Source organism: Doryrhamphus excisus, chromosome 19 (genome assembly GCF_030265055.1).
Source record: "Doryrhamphus excisus isolate RoL2022-K1 chromosome 19, RoL_Dexc_1.0, whole genome shotgun sequence".
Classification (NCBI taxonomy): Eukaryota; Metazoa; Chordata; class Actinopteri; order Syngnathiformes; family Syngnathidae; genus Doryrhamphus; species Doryrhamphus excisus.
In genome coordinates, this window is record NC_080484.1 from 13,928,864 (window position 1) to 13,953,549 (window position 24,686).

At 43.3% G+C, this 24,686-nt stretch overlaps 3 protein-coding genes across 7 annotated transcripts; 2 read left to right on the forward strand and 1 right to left on the reverse strand.

Moving 5' to 3' along the window:
- Positions 1 to 888: 888 nt before the first annotated feature.
- Positions 889 to 7,325, forward strand: cipcb (CLOCK-interacting pacemaker b). Its single transcript, XM_058057820.1, has 4 exons — positions 889 to 1,270; positions 2,104 to 2,295; positions 2,364 to 2,536; positions 3,273 to 7,325. Exons 2-4 carry the CDS (start codon positions 2,121 to 2,123, stop codon positions 4,110 to 4,112), a joined length of 1,188 nt encoding a protein of 395 aa, XP_057913803.1. The 5' UTR covers positions 889 to 1,270; positions 2,104 to 2,120; the 3' UTR covers positions 4,113 to 7,325.
- Positions 7,326 to 7,369: 44 nt separating this feature from the next.
- znf410 (zinc finger protein 410) lies at positions 7,370 to 15,839 on the forward strand. Of its 2 annotated transcripts, none has more exons than XM_058057810.1 (12): positions 7,370 to 7,519; positions 7,813 to 7,897; positions 7,961 to 8,015; positions 8,119 to 8,251; positions 8,917 to 9,078; positions 9,145 to 9,369; positions 11,305 to 11,476; positions 12,990 to 13,171; positions 13,280 to 13,369; positions 13,457 to 13,576; positions 14,264 to 14,389; positions 15,258 to 15,839. In XM_058057810.1, exons 3-12 carry the CDS (start codon positions 7,983 to 7,985, stop codon positions 15,353 to 15,355), a joined length of 1,341 nt encoding a protein of 446 aa, XP_057913793.1. In that variant the 5' UTR covers positions 7,370 to 7,519; positions 7,813 to 7,897; positions 7,961 to 7,982; the 3' UTR covers positions 15,356 to 15,839. The 2 variants fall into 2 exon arrangements, with proteins under 2 accessions (XP_057913793.1, XP_057913794.1); XM_058057811.1 differs by having other exon boundaries at positions 7,394 to 7,514.
- Positions 14,895 to 24,248, reverse strand: LOC131107616 (ectonucleoside triphosphate diphosphohydrolase 5-like). Of its 4 annotated transcripts, none has more exons than XM_058057813.1 (15): positions 24,108 to 24,239; positions 22,984 to 23,216; positions 22,243 to 22,322; positions 21,668 to 21,811; positions 20,585 to 20,660; positions 20,452 to 20,487; positions 20,281 to 20,369; positions 20,122 to 20,195; positions 17,693 to 17,754; positions 17,464 to 17,568; positions 16,452 to 16,598; positions 16,143 to 16,199; positions 15,944 to 16,059; positions 15,660 to 15,748; positions 14,895 to 15,349 (listed from the first exon to the last, which is right to left on the reverse strand). In XM_058057813.1, the coding sequence occupies exons 2-14, from the start codon at positions 23,207 to 23,209 to the stop codon at positions 15,674 to 15,676; spliced, it is 1,287 nt and encodes a 428-aa protein (XP_057913796.1). In that variant the 5' UTR covers positions 23,210 to 23,216; positions 24,108 to 24,239; the 3' UTR covers positions 14,895 to 15,349; positions 15,660 to 15,673. The 4 variants fall into 4 exon arrangements, with proteins under 4 accessions (XP_057913796.1, XP_057913795.1, XP_057913799.1 ...); XM_058057812.1 differs by having other exon boundaries at positions 14,896 to 15,349; positions 24,216 to 24,248; XM_058057816.1 differs by having other exon boundaries at positions 14,901 to 15,349; positions 17,464 to 17,565; positions 24,216 to 24,248.
- Positions 24,249 to 24,686: the final 438 nt, after the last annotated feature.

The following is a 24,686-nucleotide window of genomic DNA, read 5'->3' on the forward strand; positions in this document are numbered from 1 at the left end:
TTTGCAGACATGTGCTGCATCTTTGTACTAAGTTTATTCAACGAGTTTTTTCCAGTGATTTGCATGTGTATTTTGGCTAATGTGTAATGTGTGCCTTAGAGGAGCATAAGCAAAGATACCTCATATGATGATCATTCTGTCATTCTGGACTTACATTTTGACATAATGACCAATATACATGCTTTTTTTTGCTTTTAAAATGTCATGAATCTTCATTTCAGAAAAAAAACTACCATACAATGCACTGGTGTCTTGACTTCTAGTTAAAGAACCACAGTTAAGGTGCAGATCAGACCTCAGATCAGTGTTCAAGTCAAGAATCGGTGTGAAACAAACCAGTGATACCTCATTTAAACACCAGGATGAGGGCTTTGCAATTGTATTGTCATTGTGGACGTCATGCACTATTGTAAATGCAGTAACTATGCGTTTAGTAGTAGTAATGTAGTGTCAAATACAGCGCAGTGCACGTGGAGTCGAATTCACTTGTTCCTGTGTTGGAACTTTGTGTTGTTAATTATTATCTTTCAGTTTTGTTGCTACCGCATGGATGGAGAACGTGAGGACGTTTTGTACCCAGGCGCAGGTTAGCCGCAGGACAAGCAAGGAAGCAGTCTATTATGTAATGCGCCACAATATTACACCCGAGAGAAAAGAGTCCACGTCACTGGATTCCCTGATGATACATGAGATATACTCGTGTGTGTTCTTGTGTGTGGAGTAAGAACTCCTCCTGGCTGCGAACACGATGTCCTCATCTTGCCACGCATTGGGCAGCAGTCACGTTTTTTAGGCTGCTGGTCTCGCTGGCCAATCAGAAGCGCGGAAGGCTACAATGTGGGCGCGCGCCTGCCGCTCCAGACGTTGACGTCACACAGCCCTCGCACAGAACACGCCCCTTTTTGCCAAATATGGGAGGACGCCTGGGCGCTGTTTCCTTACTTTTTGTCTTTTAGTGACATTTTTTCCGGAGGAAATGCGACTGCTCCGTCAACGGTTGCTTTTTAAGTCATTGTGAATGTACTTAAATGATAGTTTAAGACTACTGACGGCGTTTGGCGTCACCGTGGTCCGCATGTGACGAACAGCCGGGGGAGGAGCCTTGTGTCCCGTGTACTGTACCGTGGAACGCCGAGTGTTGGCCAGCAGCCACGTCCAGACAGAGACGGGAAGGCATCCGCCCCACGAGCAGGCTGCTTCGCCGGGGAACCAGCGATATGTTCTGACTCCTATTGTTCTCCGACTCTTCGGAACGTGACCGAGTGGGAAAGTACGCTGTTTATTTTCACATTTACGGAGTTTTAGGTTGCATTTTATACCTTTTATTGACAGTGGATGCTAAAGGCTAACAGTAGCTTTGTGTGCGTCGTCAAGTTAGCGCCTCGCTAGCCAAGTCCTAACCGAAAGTGTTCCTCATTCGTCCACATTTTGGATTTATTCCTCCCTTGACACGCATTTAACCAACTTCTTAACGTTAAAATAAAATTTTTTATTCAAATATGCATCTATAGCACCTTCATGTAACATATGTAAATAGTCTGCTAGCTGAAACTACTGCCAGTTAAACAGCTACTCTGCGGACTGTTCTCTGTTCATTCATTTCGCTTTATAAATAATACAGAGCAGAAGCTGATTAAGATGTAAATAGTCACTCACCTGGTCGAGCAAATAGTTTAAAAAACACAATTTAAGCAAAGAGCAATCTGCAGCACAATAAAGTTCCACTTTTTCTGTAATATGCCATCTGGGGAAAGTGACATTTAAAAGTGCACTTTTAGCATATCTAGTATATGTGGAGTAAAACCGGAATGGACTTTGAAGAAACAGTACAATCACATACAAGGTATATATAAAAAAAGAACACAATCATTTATTTGTTTATTCTTTTCTTTCCACATTTGAATCAGGAAGTGAACTCACTATTAGTAATTGCTGGGAGGGGTAGGAAGAAATTAGCTAAAAATGTATATTTAAATATAAAAGACAAAAGATGTCAATTAAATAGGCTCTGCTTCATCCTGCTTCTTCATTCCTGCTTCCGAACTTATCAAGCTCCTCCCGAGTGAGTGCCCATCTACTGGATGTTTGTTTATCCCTTTCCAGGTGTACCCGCTCTGATTATGCTGATGTTGCGAGAGCGCCAAGCGTCGCGCCCACAGGCGCAGCAGCAGCGAGAGGAGACGATGAGTGCCAAGAGGAAGGCCGAGAGCGACTCCAAGGCCGCCAGTAGGCCACACGTCATGAAGTCTCACGGGAACTCACGAGCCGACTCGGAGAGGGACTCGGGATTCTCAGGTTTAACATCAATTTACTGTGTGTTTTGAGTGAACGCCCAGTTAATCACTTTGTCTCCTCCTCTGAAGATGCAAGCTCAGAGCACATGAGCACTATGGACACCACTGATTCCGAGGACTCGCCACGCCCCTTCGTGCAACCGGGTCCGCAGACGTCCGGTTCCGGGCCGTTGGCTGTGGTGAGGGGGTCCTACTCCAGCATCTCCCCCATGATCATCATGAACAACGTGCTCTTAAAGCAGGTAAAAACGTTGTCTTGCTGTCATTTTCAGCCCAACCACACAAGGAACTGAACCTGCGCTCTTGTCTTCAAATGTTTAACAGTCTCACCTCAGCTGTCCGGAATGTGTCAGCCCCAAAAGGCTGACCGGTCACATAGTTTCGACAGCCCCTGCTGACCCGTACCAAACTCCAGTTAGCCGTGACTCAGTTTAAAGTTACAAGTCAATGAAAGGATTTTCCCTCGGCTTTGACTCCCAGGACTTTAAACCTATTGATGTTGTCCGATATTTGTAAAGTACTGCTTTCATCAAGAATGGGACCTTTTTCTTAGTAGTAGTTTTCACCGCATATCATGCGCTATCCAGGGGTGTCCTCTTATTTTTATTCTCCTTTGCCTTTGATTGTGTGACTTTGAACACTTCTTCAATAAAAGTCAATTAGTTACTTATTATTTTTTACCAGTTTTATAACCATATACATACTCAAATAGTGTTTTTTGCTAACTGTTGCAAAAAAAGTAAATTTAAATGTATAATCTATTGTTATCATAGGTCCAACATTGATTGATGAAGAATGAATAAGCACTATGTTAGGTGTTTAAAGGGCTATCTGCTCTGTTTGCTAGTGATGGTTCAGCTTGAATTGGTTAATGAACACTTGATGTGTTTGTGTGATTAAAAACCTTAAAGATAAAAAAAAAACATTCAAATATCTGTGTTTTTACGGTGCAACCATCTTGACTGTATTTTCTTGCAGCCCGGAGACAACCCCCCAGCCATGAAGCCCTGGGGCTTCAGGTCTGCCGTGGAGGTGGTTCAGCCAGTGGTCCAGCAGCCCCAGGTGGTCTTCCTCCAGCCCGTCGTCTCCCGTCAAGCTTCCCCGGGCGTCAAGGAGACATCCCGACACAGGCGTCCCAAGAAGTATCTTCCCATCCTTAAGTCCTACCCCAAAATTGCACCACATCCCGGAGACAGCTCCAGCTCCTCGGGAAGGGGAACCGCCTCCTCCTCCGCCTCATCTTCTTCGGGGTCGGAGAGAGGCGGCTTGTCAGGTTCCGGTCACCGTGACCACTGCCAGCGAGAGAAGCAGCAGAAAAGCCAAAGCGGTCGCTCTGGTAACTCGGCTCTACTTTCCGGGACCCCAAACTCAACTCAACCGCTCAGTCGACTCGGTCAAACGTCAACTCGCAGCGAGACGTCTTCGCCAGCTGTCAGCCGGTCAGAGTTCATGCCATCGCCCTCTCTCTCCAATAGCCTGGCCCCCCTTGACCCCAGCGATGCTGACTCCCCGGTGGAGCAGAAGTGCGAGGACAGCAGCAGCGGCGAAGACGACACCAGGAGGAAGCGCTTCTGCAACACCTATAACATCCTCAGCAAGTCGGGCCTCCTGGACATCACGCTGCGCACCAAGGAGCTGCTCCGGCAGAACCGCCGCACCCAGACGGACCTGGACCGCCTCCGAGAGCACACGGACCTCTTCCTGCAGGCCGTGCGCAGCGGCGACGCCAGCATTTGTGTCAAGCTGCACGCCAGCCTCCAGGAGGAGGAGGAGGGGGACAAGGAGAGGGCGGCCGGGACCAGCTTAAAGGCCGATTAGACTCTGACGACACCGCAAATCCTCCTGACTGACACGGTGAGAGGAAGGCCAGGCTGGTTTGCGAGGATGAGACGGAGGTAGTGGGGGTGGTGAGCACAGACAGATGGACCGAGAATAATGTGACCCACATTCCACACCCACTCCTTCACACAGTTGGCACTAGCCTACATTTTGGCTGCCACCTGGCCTCGGGAGGTCCTCTACTTTTTTTTATTTTTTACTACTGCGTTGTTACTCATGACAATAATAATTATACTTCTCTCTACTGCTGTCACACAGCAAAACACTCTTTTCATCTTACACCCCAAAATAGACTTTATGAGCAGCCACACTGCCTATATCCTGGTTAGGGTCCTCAACAGGAGTTGGGGTCTACTGTGGACTCGGCACCTGTCAATCACATTCATAAATACATAACTGTATTTCCCCAAACAGTGGCTGCATAGTGTGCCACACATTCATTTGTTCCAAGGCAGCTTTAGCTTATTTCCTCAGTCAATATAATACTTTTATTTTGGCAGCGCACCGTAATGATTGGGCCAATATGAGGGAATCATAAAAGTCCGATACACAATAGCTCTGATCATAAAAAAAATGCTCCAATGAGGTGCGATTATCTGTACTGTGAAGGTGAGCAAACCAAGCGCTTATTTTTGTTGTGCTTCTGTTTCATCTTTTATTACCTTGAAAGGAGCTATAGAAGACCAAAACATAAAGATCAGTATTACTTATTATAATTATTATTTTTGTTTTCACAGCTTCTGCTCCACTCTTTGCTCTCATTAAACTCCCTCCGTTAATAAAGGGTCAGCTTTACAGATGCCATTCCTAGCACGTCACACGGCGGTATGATATGAGGTGGTAACGTAAATAACTGTTGTGGGGTAAAAAAGATGCATTCAATGGCTGAATAAAAGCCAGCAAAGAACTGAGATAGGGCGAGGGGGCCACTGTTTGGGGAAATGCAGTACTTGTGTTTGACTTCTGGGGGCTCCACGCATATTTGGTGTGAGGCTGCAGTGCATCCCACTTATCCAGCATGCTGCCCTCATTTCACACAAGAACCTCTTTTTGACTTGAAAGGTCGGGTCACGACCGGGGCGTCGTCGGCATGCGAGTGTCACGGCCGCCGAGGGGGTCAAACGAGTTCTTAGCAGCGCACAGAAAAATTCCAGAGAAGTTGAAGCGGAGTCGGCTTGGGTGTCTGCTTCATTGATCATGTGACATGGCCACACCTGGAACTCCTTCTGAGTGATTGTTTTAACACACAAGTGGCTTTTTTTCCCCTTCATCATTTCCTGCACAGGCTAGCTGCCGTTAGCTTCCCCTGAGCCTGGCTGGCAGCTGCCGCAAACCAACTTCCTGTTGAGCTGCTTCCTGTTAGCTCGATTGCAGCTCATCGTGGCTTGTTTTTAATGAACGGCCTTAAAGGAAAAGTGCAGTTTTTGGTGTGTGGGGGCTATTTTTATCACCCACAATTTCTATGTGTTCTAAAGTTATAAAAACAGGTAAAATGATGCAGTTAGTGAATGCACGGTCCTGGGACACACCTATTGGGCCTAGAAAGGCGGCTATTCAAAGATCTCCAAAAAGCACCAGCAAGATTTTCTATCCATGCTGTGAGCATGTAGTAACAGCTACATGGATGCTAACATGTCATACTTGGGGAGTATTTGGGGGTGGGGGGGGCTTCCTTCCTGGGGTGCATTGATGTCACATAGCAACATAGAAAGGGAGGCCAAAACAAAAAGCTCCAATATGTAGCGTTAACTTTGGCTAGCGGCCTGAGGCATTGGGAGCCAGTTTGTGCTGAAGCTAGTCGCTAGCCGCCGTGGTGTGGCCAGGTGTCACTACACCAGGAAGGTAGTTCTTGGGCGTAACAATGTTCTTAAGAAGAATAACAATGTGCTTCATATGCAGCTCACGTGATGGACATGGAGTGTGTCCCGTTTTGTGCATTCTTAGCTGTTTTTTTATTTGTTTTATACCTTTTAGAAGGTAGAGAGAAGAGAAAAGCGTGTGTTTGTTGGGCAAAATTCCCCTCCAAAGTTGAACTAAGCAGCCATATTGTTGATGTCATGCAAACCCAACACAGTGGATTTGGATTTTAATATCATGTGGTAAAAAGAAGATTTGACAATGTCTGGTGTAAAAAAGAAAAGGATATTGTAAATATAAAACACTGATATTTGGACACACAAATGGGATTCAGAAATATCAAATAGTTGAATCCCATCAATCTGCTTTCTAAGCCTGTTCTCCTTTCTCTGCATCTTCCTTTTCGGTTCCCATCCCCTTTTCCGGGCTGGTAGAATATGTTGAAATGATGGTAACCATTATGTTCCTCCCTGACAAAACTAGGCCATCAGTTTGTCAAGGCCTCGCTCAACTGCGGCTGAAAAAAAAAAATTGCATTTTTGACCTCCATGCTTCTGTTTGACTGATGTAAGCCCTTATCTGCTACTTATCACTTTCAACAGCACACGCTGGCTTAATCAGTGGCTTTCCAGCTGATTCACGGGCCGTTGTTTGTCTAATCAACCCCGGGGGGGGCAGATAGTGTCGGCCTTTCTTGTCCTGAATCGCTTATTTGCAAAGCAGCCCTTGTGCAATCTTTTTTTCTGTTTTGGAGGCCGCTGCGAGTCAACTTGACACCCTCCCGTGTGTGACCCGAGAAAATGAGCGTTCAAGTACAAGTCATTGTACGAATCTTACTTCCTCCCACAGGCGTTTCAGGAAGGCCCCGAGTGAGACAGCCCAGGCCAAACCGCTTGGCATGTCTTTGATTCGGACAAAACAAAAGTGCATTTGTGCCCTTTTTGGCAGCAGAAACTTACTGACCGCCCCCCTCACATTTAATAAAAAGAACTCCATACTGCTATTGGCCATCAGTTGTAAGAAACGGCTGCAAAGTACACAGGCAAGGTCAAATTGGTGTATCAAATTAAAGCAGAAGAAACAGAGCAGTGTTTTCTTGTGTGTACAGCAGAGAAGGAGTGCTTTAAATCGCTTGTGTTTGAATCTGACATACAATCATTGACTCATATTGCAGACTGAATGTATGCTAGCATTACATTTTAAACTATTCCGTATTCTGGGATCAATACTATTACAATCACTTCGTTTTATTTTGTGTGTGTGTGAGAGGTAATTTTGAACGCTTTTGTATTTTTCACCTCATTGCTTATGTAATAAAAAAATGGGGAAAAAATACATGACTTGTTATGTCATTCTTCGGCCGCTAGATGTCAGTAGTGATCGCAGAGTGGAGAGAAGGCGGTGTTTTATATTAACATTGTTCCATCACAGTCGCCGTACAGCTGCACTTGCTAGCCAGCTGGCTAGCAGCACTCTCGATTTGGACAAATTAAACCAACAAAGTATAATCTTTGCATCGCTGCTGTAAGGTAACACGTACATTTCACCGTGTTATTTCATTCCCAGCTTCCTCTGTATAAGTTTAAACGGCGAGCTGCTAGCCCCGGTGGCTAGTTAGCAAGTGGCTAACAACTCTAGCCACTAAACTTAATGACACTTCACCAGCGTCTTCCACCTTTGACAAGATTGACAACACCCGTCATGTTGCCAAATTGTGGTTTATGATGACGTTTGTTGCCGCACTTTAGTTTTAAATGTGTTTTTAAGTTGCTGTGAATGACATATTGGCTCGAGCTAACTGCTGTGTGATGTTTGCCCGCAGCTCGTGCCATGTTTTGGACTTCCAGGATGACCGCAAACCAATGACCGGAAGAGACTTGTCATTTTTAGCAGGTTGAAGATTGAAGGTGAGTGCATCATTTTAGGATTTGAACAAATATGATAATGACATTTTTGGCGTTGCTTTGCAGGTGAGACACGGCAGGGACACTCATGCTTTCCGATGAGCTGGACTCCAAACCAGAGGTGACCCCCACCGTTTTAATACTGCAACCCCCATACCTTTCATACCTCAAGCTGTTGTATGAGAGTGTGACTGCACGTTCATGATGTTTTTAATGTTCTCCAGCTGCTGGTGCAGTTTGTCCAGAACGCTTCCATCCCTCTGGTTCAGGGTCTGGAGGACTCCGAGCCCAAACACTCCTGCCTTCCTCTGCTGGCCCCCGTTGAAAGCTCAATCTGCGGCCAGCTGGAACTAACAGGTTACTACTAGTACTACTACTACATTACTATTACTGTTCTACTACACCAATATCACTGTGCGACTACCTTACTAGCACAGTACTACTGCATTACTATCACAAGACCACTACATAACCACTGCAGTACTTATACTAAAAATGTGGTGCTCCTGTTACGTAGAGGATCTTTGACAAGTAATTTGTAGTACATTCATAAAAAGAGGAAAAACTGCTCCTGTTACATAGAGGATCTTTGAGTAGCTCTTGTTTTGCAGTAGGTTTGTAAGCACAGCAGAGTGCTCCTGACCTATAGATGATCTTTGAATAGCATTTTTTGCTGTATGCAAAACAGTAGAGGATCTTTGATTAGTGCTTTTGCAGTAGGTTCTGAAAAACAGCAGATCTCTTCTGTCATGTGAAAGATCTTTGACTAGCATGTTTTTGCAGTAGATTCTTAGAAACAGGAAAGTGCTCCTGTCCTATAGATGATCTTTGAATAGCATTTTTTTGCTGTATGCAAAACAGTAGAGGATCTTTGATTAGTGCTTTTGCAGTAGGTTCTGAAAATCAGCAGAGCTCTTCTGTCATGTGAAAGATCTTTGACTAGCATGTTTTTGCAGTAGATTCTTAGAAACAGTGCTCCTGTCCTATAGAGGATCTTTGACTTGCATTTTTCCTTGGAATAGGTTCCGAAAAAGTTCTTTCAGAACTCGGGGGCGTTTCATCGGAACGAAGCCCCCTGGTGGTGCCGACGCACAATGCGCGGGCGTCCCCCAGCCCCCCGCCCATCCTCCATGACCTGCAGCAGTCAGATGGCACGTCATACGTTTTCCTCAACCTGGCTAAAAGTAATCCACAGCAGTCCCACACGCCACCCTCACCTTCACAGTGGTAACAGTCACTCTCTCTCCCAGGCATCACCACCTCTTCCGATTCCCTCATTTTTGCCGCGGACGGGGCCGGCGACGAAGAAGACGAGGGCGTGTCGTCGGGGGACTATGGCTTGGACGGCAGCGCCCCCTGGTATCTACGTGTGCAGGAACTGGCGCATGATAGCCTTATTGCGGCCACGCGGGCACAGCTGGCTCGGGACGCCAAGGCCAGTCAGGACGCCAGGGCTGCAAGCGTCGCCATAAACGGTAACCACGCTATTTGGACATGTGACATTTTGGAACGGCGCTAAAAGCTATACTATATATACAGTACAGGTGATAAAACCTTCTATTTACGTTCTTAAAGACATAACAGCCTGCATGTCAACCTGGCTAGTATTGACATTTGCTGTTATTTTTAGTATTGTGGTTCAATAGTTAATGTATAGAATATGCAGATGACCCCGTGCTGCACTTTGGACACAGCGGTTTCGGGAGAATGATTGATTAGATGATGCCTAATGAGATGCAATGCAAGGCTGGTGTGTAACGCTTATGACGTATTATACAATAAGCATGAGGCGCTAAATTGGCTCTTATACTATATTGCATGTCATGAGCTGATGTGCGGCGCAGCCAGCCTGTTATATCTATGACGTCATGTGCAGACTAATATTAGACGGGTGAAGAAGCCTTAAGAAGCGAGCGTGCTTCACAGGAGGCATCAAAAAAAAAAGAGGCAAGCGAGCTGAAAGGAGGTCAGAGCAGACGAGATGAAACGTGGTCTAATCAGCAGCGACTCCCGACGCTTTTCAGCCGCTCTCATCAGAGGTCTCGCCATCAAATTAAATTTGTAGCCTGATTGTTTGCACGTCTCATCACGAATGCTTAAAGCAGCTTGGAAATGTGGCTCATGTTAAACAGAAAGTATAAAAAATGTGACGGATAGCGACTAACATGGTCTCGATGTCAGCTGCGGTGTGAGAGATGATGCATCGGGTCAGGATGACAACATGTACACGTCGGTAAAAGATGTCCCAATGACCTTTACCGTCCTTTCCTCATCCTCCTAGTTCTGGAAAATTCTCCTACCTTACTTCCGTTATGCTAAAACCTTTACGTCAACGTGAAAAAATGAATTCCTGGACCATAAATCCCTCCTTTATGGAGCTTAAATGCTTCCAGACCCAACTATGATGACTCAGCATCCCTTATTTACACATGGGATGTTTTCATAGTCACAGCATAGAAACCCTGCTTACCACCTTCTAAATGCACATAACATAACATTGTAGAGTCCTCTAAACATGAAATAACACCCCTATAGTCAACTTTACACTCCCATTACCCAATACAGTAGTGACAATAACAGAAAATAAGACCATGCATGGCAAACCTACAGCATATACAACCTCTTAAGTATGTTTTTAGATCAATAAAGATATGTTTATTATATATTTGACATATATTATTCCTTCTAGATTGGAATAACATGCATCCCATTATGTGCCATGTGCGTGTCTGGCATTGCTTTCGGCACCTTGGCACGTTTGTTCCACAGAACAACGGCATGAAGGGTGTGAGACCTCTTGTCAGTTATACTGTCTTTGTTTTGGTGGCTGCTGCCATACAGTGTAACATAGTAGAAATATTTTTAATAGTCCTTTTCTTCCAAGTAAGGTTAAAATGCCATCTTGTGAGTGCCATGTGACAGCCCTATGAAGTACATGAAGGGTGCATCTATGCTACGTCACGTAGAAGCCACCAATATGCTCTGTTTGGTCAAGGAGATGCCTTTCCACTTTCTCATGCATTCCAAATCATTATTGAAGTGGAAAAAAAATGTAGATTGAGGAAGCAATGAAGATCTGTTTCCAACAGCAGCGGCTAAATAAAGAGCCAGGCTGAGATTCGAGTGTAGACGGTGGTTAAAGGTGAGAAGTGATGTCCTGCTACGTTGTTTAGCGGCAGGCTATGGCTTTTAGGCCCATTGCCGCCGGCATGCCTCGCGCCTAATTGGAGCAGTCAAAGCTTGGGAGACTTGCTCAGCTTGTCTCGTTTCGCCGCTGCGGTCCAGCAGGCGTCCATCAGCCGCCCGCCATTAGCTCTGTTAACAGCCCACCCCTCAGGGAGCAACCACCTGGCACCCCACTTTTTCTTCACTTTTTACCCCTCACTGCACTCCTTCTCTGTGTTTCCTAGGCAACCACACGCCACCGTCAGAAGGGGACAAGCGAGAGGCGCAGCCGGCGCCGCCTCCGCCGCCTCGGACCGGGCGTCCCCTCGCCAGGCAGGTGCTCCGCTGCTCGTTTGAAGGCTGCTGTCGAACCTTCACCTGGCCCGCCCACCTCAAGTACCACCTGAAAACACACAGGTGAACATCAAATGGTAGTTTTACTCGTGTAGAACTACAGGTGGCCATCTTTTGTGGTGCAGCATTGTTGATACACGTTTGAACAACACTTACATTCTAAAATAATGAAGCCACTTGTATAAAAGTGTCACGCTTAAGGTATTTGTAAAAGATCACATCATATCCCTGATCATGATGGAAGGCCGGACCCCCAACTTCCAGGCAAAACATGATTTAAAAAAAAAAATGGAATTATTTGTCAATAACTACAACACATCTATTAAGATAATATACATTTTGGAAATAACGGCCATTATTCCAAAAATAATTTACAGTTAGAAGTATAATGTACAGTTTTTGCATGTTTGACGCTTAAGGCGACTTGTCCCAGTGTCGACGGTCCGTGAACGCAGCATCTAATTATCTCCCACCTGTACTGGTGGACTGCTATACCGCGTTTTTAGCCTTTTTCTTTCACGTCTTATTTGCTCCCAAATGCGGACACTATGAATGAAAGCATAAAGGTAAGCTTTTAAGAGTGCTAATGTGCTAATGTTCTTCTCTGAAGGAGTCCAGGCTCGTAGTCGTACTGGTGGATGGTGGCTCTGTATTCATTCATTCATTTATTCATCAAGTGCTTTTCGTTTTATGTTCTTCCTGTCTTAGCTGTACACAATATATCAAAAATAAAATCAATTAGATGACTTTAATGTACGCATGTTTTGCTGAGGTGATGAAAATCTTTTCAAGTGACGCGATGCTAATGCTAGCGATGCTAATGCTAGTTAGCGCTAGTCTGGTTTCAGTTACGCTACGGAGTCAACTGAGCATGCGCGACAGGCCTTTCGGCGGCAGCCCAGGCTCTCGCGTTGTTATAGAGGCAGACTGTCAAGTGGTTGCTACGATCTTTTAGCTATGTGTAGATCGATAGTCAAATGTCGATACTTCCGATACCAGCTCTTCGATTCTCCAATCAAACTATGGATACTTTGGCTGTTGGAACATTGAAGTGTGAATTATCAATATAGTAGTTATTAATGAATCGTTTATATAAATCTTTTATTATTGTACCAATTTTCCTTATTATTTAACATACAATATTTACATATCTAAGAACGTTGTCCTGTTTTTCTCTTGTTGAGATCGCAGTCCTACATCAGTATCATTCTTAATTATAAATATAATTAACTTATTTTAAAATTGATTTATTTAGGGGAATTTTTGTTTGTTTCTTTTGGCTTTTTCCTGATTACAGATCTCAGGTTTAGCAGCCATATTAGGTCAGTGGGAGGGGGAAAGATTGCCATCCATCGTGCAGCCTGTCAAAGCATCATGGTGGATTTAACCATGGTAACCAAGCTATCTTAAAGTGTGTGGCCATCTTGGATAAAAGGCCAAAAAAAGCAAAGGCACATCCTTGGGTGTAAACTGATTCTCCTGTGATGTCTTTCTCCCAAATGATGGAAGTACCGTACCTCTCGTATCCGTCTTATCAAAGTCATAACATCCACCACGTCTTCTGCTTTGCCCCTAGGAACGACCGCATGTTCCGCTGCGGCGCGGAAGGCTGCGGTAAGAGCTTCTACGTGTTGCAGCGTCTGCAAGTCCACATGAGGACCCACAACGGCGAGAAGCCCTTCATCTGCAAGGAGAAGAACTGCGGCAAGAAGTTCACCACCGCAGGGAACCTGAAGAACCACCGACGCGTCCACACCGGTGAGAGGAGTCCTGTTTCATTCAGGGATTTTAATGGCCGCTTATGACCGCCGGTTGCCGCTAACTGGCTATAGCGACACCGTCATGTGATGGCGTCTTCTCCTGCAGGAGAGAAGCCTTTCCTGTGTGAGGCGGATGGTTGCGGACGATCCTTTGCCGAATACTCCAGTCTCAGAAAACACATGCTGGTACATTCTGGTGAGTGGCGCCCACGCTCTTCTACGCTCTATGTTAGCTTGACACATCCTGTGTGATAACGCCGTCGTGTGTGTGTGTGTGTTGCAGGCGAGAAGCCCCATCACTGTGGGATCTGTGGCAAGACCTTCTCCCAATCGGGCAGCAGGAACGTGCACATCAGGAGGCGCCACGGCGAGGAGGGACTCGCCGCCGAGAGCAGGGAAGCAGGTACGTCTTCTTACGCCGTATGCTAGTCCCTCAGATTATGGCGCTCCACCGCGGCACGTGGACTTTAAAGTGTCAGGGAAGAATATTTAGCTTGACAGCTGGAGGAGGTCCGAGTCGTAGTTGACCTTGGTGCTGGGTGTACCCAGCGAGGTCCGCATGGAGAACAATGACAGCAACACGAGTATAACAACCTTTTTTAGTTGTACTTTTTCATCTTATATTTAAGTTAATTTGCACAGAATTTCAACAATTTTGTCATCTATCTTTATTGGAATAATTAGAATAATTTCTGCTGTTTTGTTTCATTTTCCAACTTTATGCTAAGGAAATGAGATTTTATTCTCATAAAATGTTGCTATTTTTGGACTTGGTGCACACGAATGGCCCCCGGGCCGCAGTTTTTAGCCTCAGCATGGAGAACAATGACAGCAACACGAGTAGAACAACCTTTTTTAGTTGTACTTTTTCCATCTTATATTTAAGTTAATTTGCACAGAATTTCAACTTTTTTGTCGTCTGTCTTTATTAGAATAATTTCTGCTGTTTTGTTTCATTTTCCAACTTTATGCTAAGGAAATGACATTTTATTCTCATAAAATGTTGCTATTTTTGGACTTAATGCACACGAATGGCCCCCGGGCCGCAGTTTTTAGCCTCAGCGTCTTGATATCAAGTTTTTTGTGACAGGAGAGGCGCTGACACACAGCAGCCTGCTGGAGGCAGACGACGACGACAACAACGGGGACGGGATGGTCGCCATGACGACGGGCATGCAACCCGTCAGTCTCCATCACGCCATGCTGAGATCACCAGGTAGGTGTTTACACGCGTGGCTCTGACTCACAGACCACATTGTCTGTTTAACAATGCAATTCATATCATCATCGCAAACTTTTCACTCTCAGGCGTCACGGCCTTCTGCCACTCGGCAAACTGCTGAGTCACTTTTTTTTTTATTTATCACTCGTCTCGCTAAAATGACTTTTTCCTTCTCCTTACGAGTAGGCATGACATTTCTAGAAAGCGTTATGGATGATCATGAGTGGATTCATTTTTACACAAAATACAATCATCGTTTTTTTAAGTACTTTCACAGGGTGTCCCTGATTTCTCAACACGAAAACTGCAGATACAAAACATTTCATTTAATGTTAAATATGTAATATGTAATATAATAGTTCATGAAATAAACGTTTGTACAGTGGCTGTTAGTGTTGGGCGATATGGACCTTAAAAATAAGGATATTTTAGTATGTATCACGCTGTGGCCATATAAAAGGATATCAAATTTTGATTTTTCGTATAGAAAGCTACAGTCATGAAGTGATATGAAATACACATGCCGCAAATAGTTAAAGTACATGTATTTATTGGTAAAGTGTCAAAGTGCTACTAAAGCTTCACCCAAATGTAATGGCTGTGCTTGCGATGAAGGAAGATGTAGTCACCCATGCCATGCCACCTGTATATGGAAGAATTTGTTTATGCAGACACAGGGAAACCGGCGCTCTTATCCAAGTATGGTCACAGAAGTGTGTTCCATGTGTTTATGTCGTCCAATACACGGTCTTACATAAGGCACACCCCGCATGACTGTATTTTACAAGTCATACACACAATGATACACCCTGCTGAGTCCTTCACCAGGGACGTGTTGACATGACCGCTGTGGTTCTTTCAGGCCCTGCAGACTCGGTGGTGGTCCTCTCTCCGCCACATGAACTGGTCACCATGACGACGGAGGGCGCCACCTACGGGGACGTGGTGACGCTCCTGTAGCGTGTCAGACGGCAGAGTGTAAATAGCTTCTTCGTGAGTGACTTTTGGAAATACATATTAGCCACCAGGAGCTGCCAGCCATGCTTCTAGCTGTAACAGCTGTGGAATTCAATCAAAAAGAAAACACTCCCAAAGAAGTTCCAAGACGGGTTTAAAAAAAAAAAAAAAAAAGTCTATGAAAGAAATGAGCATTTGTTAGAGCCATGACCTCAACACAGCATCCACTACAGTCTATGGAGTTATGGATCATGTATAAAAACCGGGAAAAGAAAAAGTCATGAATGGGAACAAAAGCCACACTCACCGCCTCCCTGCTGCTCAGCGTATGTTCAGGTGGTCCAACATGGCGCCCAGGGCCCAACTTGCCTCCACGTTGTTGACTTTCTTGGCCAACTGCAACGTGTAACAACCAAATAAGTCCAAATGCCTTTTTGTATTTATTGAAATTAAATGAGAAGAAACAATGCTTGGTTTGTCTGAGAGTGTGGAAAGTGCTTAGATATTCCGATGTAAGACATAAGTCGTCTCAAAAGTGACCGAATTCCTAACAGGTTGTTAGGAAGCATGCATCATTTTGTGGTGGCTTACCTGCAGTCGCGTGTTCTCCTTGAAGCCAAAGCCGTCTTTAAGCAAAGAGGAGATGTAGGTCAAATCCAGACAGAGAAAAGGTCTGATGCCGGCCTCCCTGCTGCTCTTCTTGCACACTGAGCATGCAGGAGGAAGAAGTAGTCATGTCATGTGACTGCATGACGCAGCCGTGTCATGTGAATTGGTTTGTGCATCTCACCCTCCTGGGCTCTCCTCGTGAAGTCTCTGACCTCCAGCGTTCCCCCCTGGACTTCATCTGCAAAGCAAGAAGGATGCTTGATTGCTGCGTTTCCTACACGGACCCGTATGATGGTAATAACAGAGCTGGTGGCCTTTCTGCCTGGGCCGGCCCAAAATAGCAACGTCTCTAATCAGCACGCACCCCTCGCTCCTCAAAACCCCCCTGAGACAGGTACAGATGACTCACGCTGCCTGCGTCTTGCACGGGAATGGCTAATCACATCCTGCTGGCTCCGTATCGCTATGGAAAAAGCGTGCGTGAACCTACCGACGAGGCCGGCATCCACGGCTCGGTCAAAGTAGTACGAGAAGGCGTAGAAAGGATGGGCGGGGTCTCTCGGTTGCTGCGGTTGTTGAATAATCCCCTTGACCGTCTTCAAGACATCCTGGCGGCACGCCTCGTATCCTGATGCACCTGCACGCAGCACACGGGCGGATCATTACCATCCACCCAAGGGTACAGCCCCCACCCCATCTGTTCCAATCCTTAACTATAAAAAGATCTACTTTTAAGAATACAACAATAAATAGCATAAGTTAGTAGCATAAAGTACATTTATATGTATAACAAAATATATTTGAAACATCAATGAAATCTATTATAAAAATAAAAGTCATAATTACAGAACAGAAATAAAAACACAGCTGTAAATTTCCTGGAATAAAATCGAAATATTAGAGAAAATTGTAATCGCAATTTTAAGCAAATAATTAATATCAGGAAAAGTAATGTTATTTTAGTTGCACATAGTTGATATATTACCAAGAACAGCTCCCTTAAAAAAAATTGTCATAAACAAAATAATGTTGTAATTTGGGGAAAATTAGCTTTCGGAAAAAGTTATGTGAAAACATTACAGAAATAAAGGCATAATTTTGAGAGGAACATTTCTCCAAAAAGTTGAAATAGTTGGACAGAAACGGGTAAAACAACAGCTGATGAGAAGTACAAATATTAAGAAAAATAATTTCTAACATATGATTAAAAAAAGGATATTAGCAGCAGATTAGAGTTGAAATATAATTTTGACAAAATCAGAATATGATGACAAACAAAGCATAAAGTTGGTGTTTTGTAAAGTTATACAATGCGAATGAAGTTCTTAGCGTATGACAAGGATAGCAAGATGGGAAGGTTTACGCCGTCTGGCATTTGTCCCATGAGCGTGCGCTACCAGGCTGTGAGCAGCACAGATGACGCTAACATGAAAGCTCTGGCAGCCATGTTGCGTGTTTATGACAGACAATATGTGAAATGTGAACGTTTGTATTGGACGCACCATCTGGGTCTCCGCTCACTTGGTAGGTCTCCCCTCCAAAGCTCCACCGGTCCTGGAACTCTCGAGGCAGGCATGGACTCTTATAAACTCTCTGCGGCGGCCCTGCTGGAGCGAAGGGATGGAGGCGGAGACAGACGCAGACAGACGCACGGGATGAGTTCCATTGTGTTGCATGTCAGCATGACTCCCGTGTTGTTGGACGCTAAGGAGCAACAACACAAAACGCTACCTCGGGCGCCCGGCGCTCCCAGCGTGGAAAGCCGCGCTGCCATCAGGCCGTTGCCAAGGTAACTGCAGGACAAGAAGGGATTGTTAGGCGAGCGGCGGTGACACAAAGGAAGCTTATTATTCACATCTCCATGACTCATTTGATCAACAACTCATTCCACTGACATTTCCAACTTCCTCCTCTACACAACTTTGCAGTCCGTGACATTTGGAACTGTCAATACAAACACCTTCTACTATATACGCCACATACTACCCACCCCCCTTTTCATACGCTCGTTCATACTTACATACATATACGCATTTTTTATTCATACATACATACACACATGCCTTTTCTCATTCATTCTTACATACACACGCCTTTTTTCATACATTCGTACATATATACACACATTTTTCATGCATACACACACACACCTTTTTATACATACATACATGCCTTTTTTCATACATTCATACACATGACTTTTTCACACATACGGCTTTTTTCATACATTCGTACATACATACACACATTTTTCATACATACACACATACATACTTAAATACACACATGCCTTTTTTCATACATTAATACATACATATACACGTGCCTTTTTCATATATATATACACATATACATATCTATATATGAATATAAAAATACACACACATATATATATACACACACACATATATATATACACCCACATACATATATATATATATATATATACTATATATATATGCCTTTTTCATACAGTCATTCATTCATACATACATGCCTTTTTCATACATACATTCATTCATTCATTTATACATTCCTTATTTCTTACATTAATTTATATACACGCTTTTTTCATACATACATTCATTCATTCATTTATACATACATACAAATACACCTTTTTTCATACATACATTCATTTATTCATGCTTTTTTCACACAAATTCATTCATTTATACATATATACATTCCTTTTTCATACCTACATACATTCATATATATACACACACACACAATCCTTTTTTCATAGTCATTCATATACATGGCTTTTTTTCATACACACATTCATACTTGCATGCCTTTTTTCAATTCATTTATACATACATTAATTCATTCATACATACATAGCTGCCTTGTTTATACATACATACCTATTTTCATACATTCATGTAGTGTTTCATGCATAATTCATTCATTCATACACATGTACATTTTCATGCATACATTCATTCATTCATACATACATGCTCTTTTTCATACATTCATTAATTCACACAAGCTTTTTTCATACACAGATGCCCTTTTTCACACATTCATTCATACACGCATTTGTTCATACATACATTCATATACGTATACACACATTTAGTGATACTTACATACATACACACACACCTTTTTCATACATTCATTCATACATACAGGCCTTTTTTTATACATATTCATTCATACAGACATACATGCCAGTTTTCATAAATACATTCATACACGTTTTTTCTCATACATATTCATTCATACACACACAAACAACTTTTTCATACATTAATTCATTCATATATACATTGCCTTTTCATACATATATTCATTCATACATACACACCTTTTTTCATACATACATCCATTCATATATCATTCCTTTTTTCATACATACATCCATTCATACACACACACACACATTTTTTCATAGTCATTCGAACATACATGCCTTTTTCATACACACTCATTCATTTATACATGCATGCATTCATACATACATATCTGCCTTTTTTCAGACATACAATCATCCATTCATACAGACAGTCTTTTTCATACATTCAGTCATACAAGCCTTTTTTCATACATACATTCATTCATACATACAAACACACAGGCCTCATACAAGCCTGATACATACATTCATTCGTACATACACAACTTTTTTCATACATATGTAAATGCTTTTTTTCATACATGCATCCATTCATACTTACATACATGCCTTATTTCATACATACATACATTCATTCATAAATACACACCTTTTTTCATACATACATTCTTTCATTCATTCAGCCATCCATACAAGCCTTCTTCACACTTTCATTCATACATACGTACATACATTTGTAAGTATGTACAGTATGTATGAAAGACATTTGTCTGTATGAAAATATGAATTTTGTATGTATCTATATATGAAAGACATTTGTAAGTATGTTCAGTATGTATGAAAAAAGGCCTATTTGGATATATGTATGATAAAGGCTTGTTTGTGTATATGTATGTGTATATAAAATGACTTATTTGTATGTATGTATGTATGTATGTGGCTATTTGTATGTACAGTATGTATTGTGTTTGATGTATGGGCTATGAAGTAGTTGGATGTCGGGGGTGTAAGGGAGGTTTTTAGGTATACAGTACGTGTTTCAGAGATGAAAAGAAAAGGAGGCTTTGCTAACCTGCGAGTGTACAATCCAAAGGAGGCGTTGAAGATGTGTAGTCTCACAACCTCGTCTGCTTTTTCAACGTCTGCCTGCACCGGAGCACAAACTTGACATTTACACTGCATTTGTGCTGAATGTGTGCCACCATGTATTCACTACACCTAGTGGTCTCACCTGGACGTGCGGCAGGAAGGTAATCTGCGTGGATGCTCCTCCCAAATCCAGGATTCCCACAGTCTGCGTGGTCTGAGCATGAAGGTGGCCTGGAAAACATTTGCACCTGCGTTGCTTTCCTTGTCTTCAAATAAAGCTAAAACTACCAACCCCCTTAAAGAGACCACTCACCTGACAGGAAGTTGAGCGATATCCAGGCCAGGATTCCTACATGAAAACACACGTGGACGTCAAAGGTGGGAGCTACTGAGATGTCTTTTCTAGACCATCGTCAAGCTATGCTAGGTTGAAGTGAACCCATTACCTTCACTGGTGCCGTTCATGATGCTCACGCTGTTGGCAGGGACCAAAAAAGGAGACTCATCAAACACACGTTGGACCTTCAGCAGGAGGAAGAAGTGAGAAAATGGCCTTAAATGTTTCATGGCAGCTACTCCGCTTGAAGGGATTGAGGAGGATTAATAAAGTATGCTTTATCTGGCATGGCTACGTATTTGTCACTCCTCTTGGCTTCTTCACCCTTTTAGGGGTGACTCTTTATGGCATGGCAACACAACACCACACCTGCACTAAAAAGCTCAATACAACATTTGAGAATCAACACCTGAGTCACCATGGTGACTTTTGGAGGCTCATAATTCCCTAAACTAAGCTTATTAGCTTAGTTAGCTTAGCCAAAACATCAACATCGAACAACATGGGCAGCACTTTCTCAGCAGTGGAAGACAGACAGTACTTTTCTTTCTCACGTACTTGGAAGTTCCACCAAGCTCACATCCAAACCCTCCTTAAAGAAGGCCTGGCATCTTCTAGAAGTTTCACCATGCACTGAAAGCCAAATATACATACACACACACACAATAATTGTCTTGATTATTTTTGATTATTTTATTATTATATGATAATTGTCTCTAAAAGTCTTGCTTTTTTTTTAAAAACAAATATTTATACTTTACATCTTTTTTTCTGGTTATTTATATTTGTTATTCTCATATTTTGACTTTATGATTGCAATCTTATAACGTTTACCCTGCCTCATTCATTCATTCATTCATTTTCTACCGCTTTTTCCTCACTACGGTCATTTTCCTAAAATTGCAATGTTTTTCTTTGCTTCCCATGATACAACTGTCTTTGATATTACGACATTACTGTTATTTCTAGCCATCTTTTTGTGTCGACTCTCATCAAACTACTGCTGTTTGTTGGTTGTTTGAATGCGCCTAGGGTGTAAAATGCCTTCCAAAAGCTGCTGATTTGCCAATATGGATGGATATAGTGGATTAGCTGTAAACTCATAACCAACTTGCTAAGAGATGAAGAAAGATTTCACTCCTATAGAATAGATAAAGGACATTGGGGTGCAGGTGTGCTGGTGTGGGGTCACCTGGTCCAGCAGAGTCTGGGCTTTGCGTGCAGGCAGCAGTCTAAGTCCAGCTGTGGCTCTTAGCACCACCGGAGTCCTTTCCCATTCCGGACGAGGCACCGTGTTCTTGGCCACCTTCAACAACTCCTTTAGCGAATGTGCAGCCTACACAACACACACACACACTTTTGTGACAGTTGCTGTGTTTCAGAGGGGAGTGTTATTGCAGCCACAGCTCATGAACAATTATTTTATTGCAAATGTTGATCAGAAATCAAAGAAGGCGGCATTCAAGGAGGTGGGATGTCAATCACCACCTTAATGGTCCGCGTCGCAGCAGTTTGAGGATTTTTTTTAAAGGTGCACATACAAAAAAAAAAACGTTGTATCCCTCCAAGTGGTGTGTAAAAAAAATACGTCCATGTTGGCAGGTCTGCTGATGTCTTGCTGTCACTTCCTGTTTGCTGCTTTCATGACCACACTACTGGCCGCCCTCCCAGAGCGCGCACACACACGCACACACACACACACAGAGAGAGGCGCCCAACCTTCTCCCGCCTGTCGATACCATCGACCCAACAGCACAATGAACTCACCGTCACGGGAGAGTTGGCATGCGCTGACAAACCGGGCTTCACCCAGTGGAACATCTCATTGTCCAACACAGGCAGCCCCTCTGCAAGACATGAGCGGAGGGGGGGGTTATACAGAATTTGTTGGCGTTACTTTTTTGGACCTTTGTTCTTACGCTCTCAGTGAATAAAGCATGAATGTTGAATGAAAGAACTGGGCAGACTACAATCAGCCTTGGTGGAGGTCATGTTGGTAAGATTGTACTTCAGGTTGCTAAATATGGAAAACTGTGTTCCAGGAAATGTGTAGGAAACACAATGACTCCAATATAGTGCTTCAACTTTACCCGGTCTCTGGCAGTCAGGGCCAGCAAAGCCTCCCCTGCTGGCCTAAACACAATATCAGAAGCACTGACCTACTTTTACAACTTCCATGCCAGCATTTACTCCGTGAAATTGTGTTCATTTAATTCCCAACAGTCTATTATCTTGTCATGTCAATCTAATACACTCAGGGCCTTCAGAATTGGTAGTGCTGGCCCACGTCACAACAGCATTAGCAACGGGGGCTGTTTCTTTAACCAATCAGATTTCAGATTCACCTCACAGGTCCAGCTATGAGGCGTACAGTCATGTTAGCATTTTCCCGTCCCCTGATTGGTTAGTGTCTGAAAGTATACTTAAATAGTTACTCAGTGCGCTTCCATGATGATGCAATAGCAATGACGTCACCTTTAAACCTAAAGCTAGGTGCTGCAAGATCACCTGAGTCCTTGTGCATGAATTTGTAGATGTGAATTCTGGTCCCCGTGCTCCCGGCGTCAAACATTACGGCGTAGAAGATGCGGCTGTGGTTGGCCGGGCGGTTCACGTTGCGAAAGACGCCGTCGAAGCCAGCGGCGCCACAGGTGGCGACCTGATCCTCGTCGGACGCCGCAACAGCGAGTGTCAGCATAACGAGTGTCAGCAGCAGCAGCACGGTGAGCGCCATCTTCACGCTGAGGGATGAGGAGGTGGACATCTTGTTAGAAGATGAATGGGCTCGGCTAAAGCTCGACGACTCGTGCTGGGGGATAGCAACATGACACGCTACCGTGATGTTTTAGCAGGACGTTCTTAAGCAACAGAAAATCACTTGCTGAGTCATGGCAGGAACATGAAGCCCTTGATCATTTGCTTCAAATCACTGCAGTGTCTTCCTGTGTAGACGTTCACTTGTTTTTTTTAATGTTGGTGACAGTTTGGGTACAGTCACACTTAATAAAACCATGAATGCTAAATTATTAACAACTACCATAAGAATACTGACAATTCACACAAGAGCCCATTTCAACAGACAAACATATCTGTTGAAATATTCAGTCAATGAAAGTATCGATAATTTGATTTGAGAATCGATTTTAAAGTGTTGGTTTCGAGTCTATTGTAGTTACTGTCAATCCGAAAAAGCATGATATATGTATAAATATGTAGCTGTGAAAAGAAACATTACAATACCTTTTTATTGCATTAGCTATGCTATGTGTTGTCCAAAACTAGCTCAATAAATAACGTATCGATATGATAATGCTATAGGCAGCTAGCTGAAATTTAGCTGAAATTTAGCTGAAATTTAGTTAATGCTAAATAGCCAGCTGTGCTTTTTGGCTCAGGAGTCAACCATGTCGTTAAATGTTTATTATAAACTATAAATTGTACAAATATACGTCCGGCGTCACGAACAAAAAAGCACAACTTGTCCCATTCTTCACCACTCATTTCACCAAGTTCCCTCGCTTCATTTTTACCAACTTTATCTAGCTAGCTTGTTAGCTAGCTAGCAGGCTGGCTAACCTGGCGAAAGTGGACAACACAAGCAAGCAAGAGATACCGGACATTTTAATACCCACCCCACCCGGATACGAACTCTGCCGAATTATCACCACGGCACACATTGAAGCGTGACAATAAAAAGAAAGTATTTAAAAGTAACAATGAGACACGCCGTGAAGGCTCACCATGATGTTGCGTGAAGGTTTACGTGGCTGTGACGTCACTGCCGCGCAACACCTGTTTTAAAATACAAATAAAGTTACAAACCCTGATTTAGCAGATAAAACTACAATTTTAAATAAAGTTACAAACCCTGATTTAGCAGATAAAACTACAATTTTATATTGCCAAGTATTAAAAGTACTGTTACAAAGTGATTTCTTTTCGGACTCCAAAGACCTTTATGTGCATTTTTACTTGATAAAACGCATTTGTATCTTCCGTGGGGCTTCTTCATCCCGTTCGATGAACTTTAACAAGGGTTCAACATTTATTAACTGGGAAAAACACTTTCAAGGCTCAGTGATCCAACAGCGTGCAACATCTACTGGAGTGTTGCCTTCACTTGCTCTGACTCTTTGTACCGACAAGTACAAAGAGCCAGTGTGAGCTGTTCTGAGCTTGGCTCCAAATTATCAATTCCCAATTCCAAACAG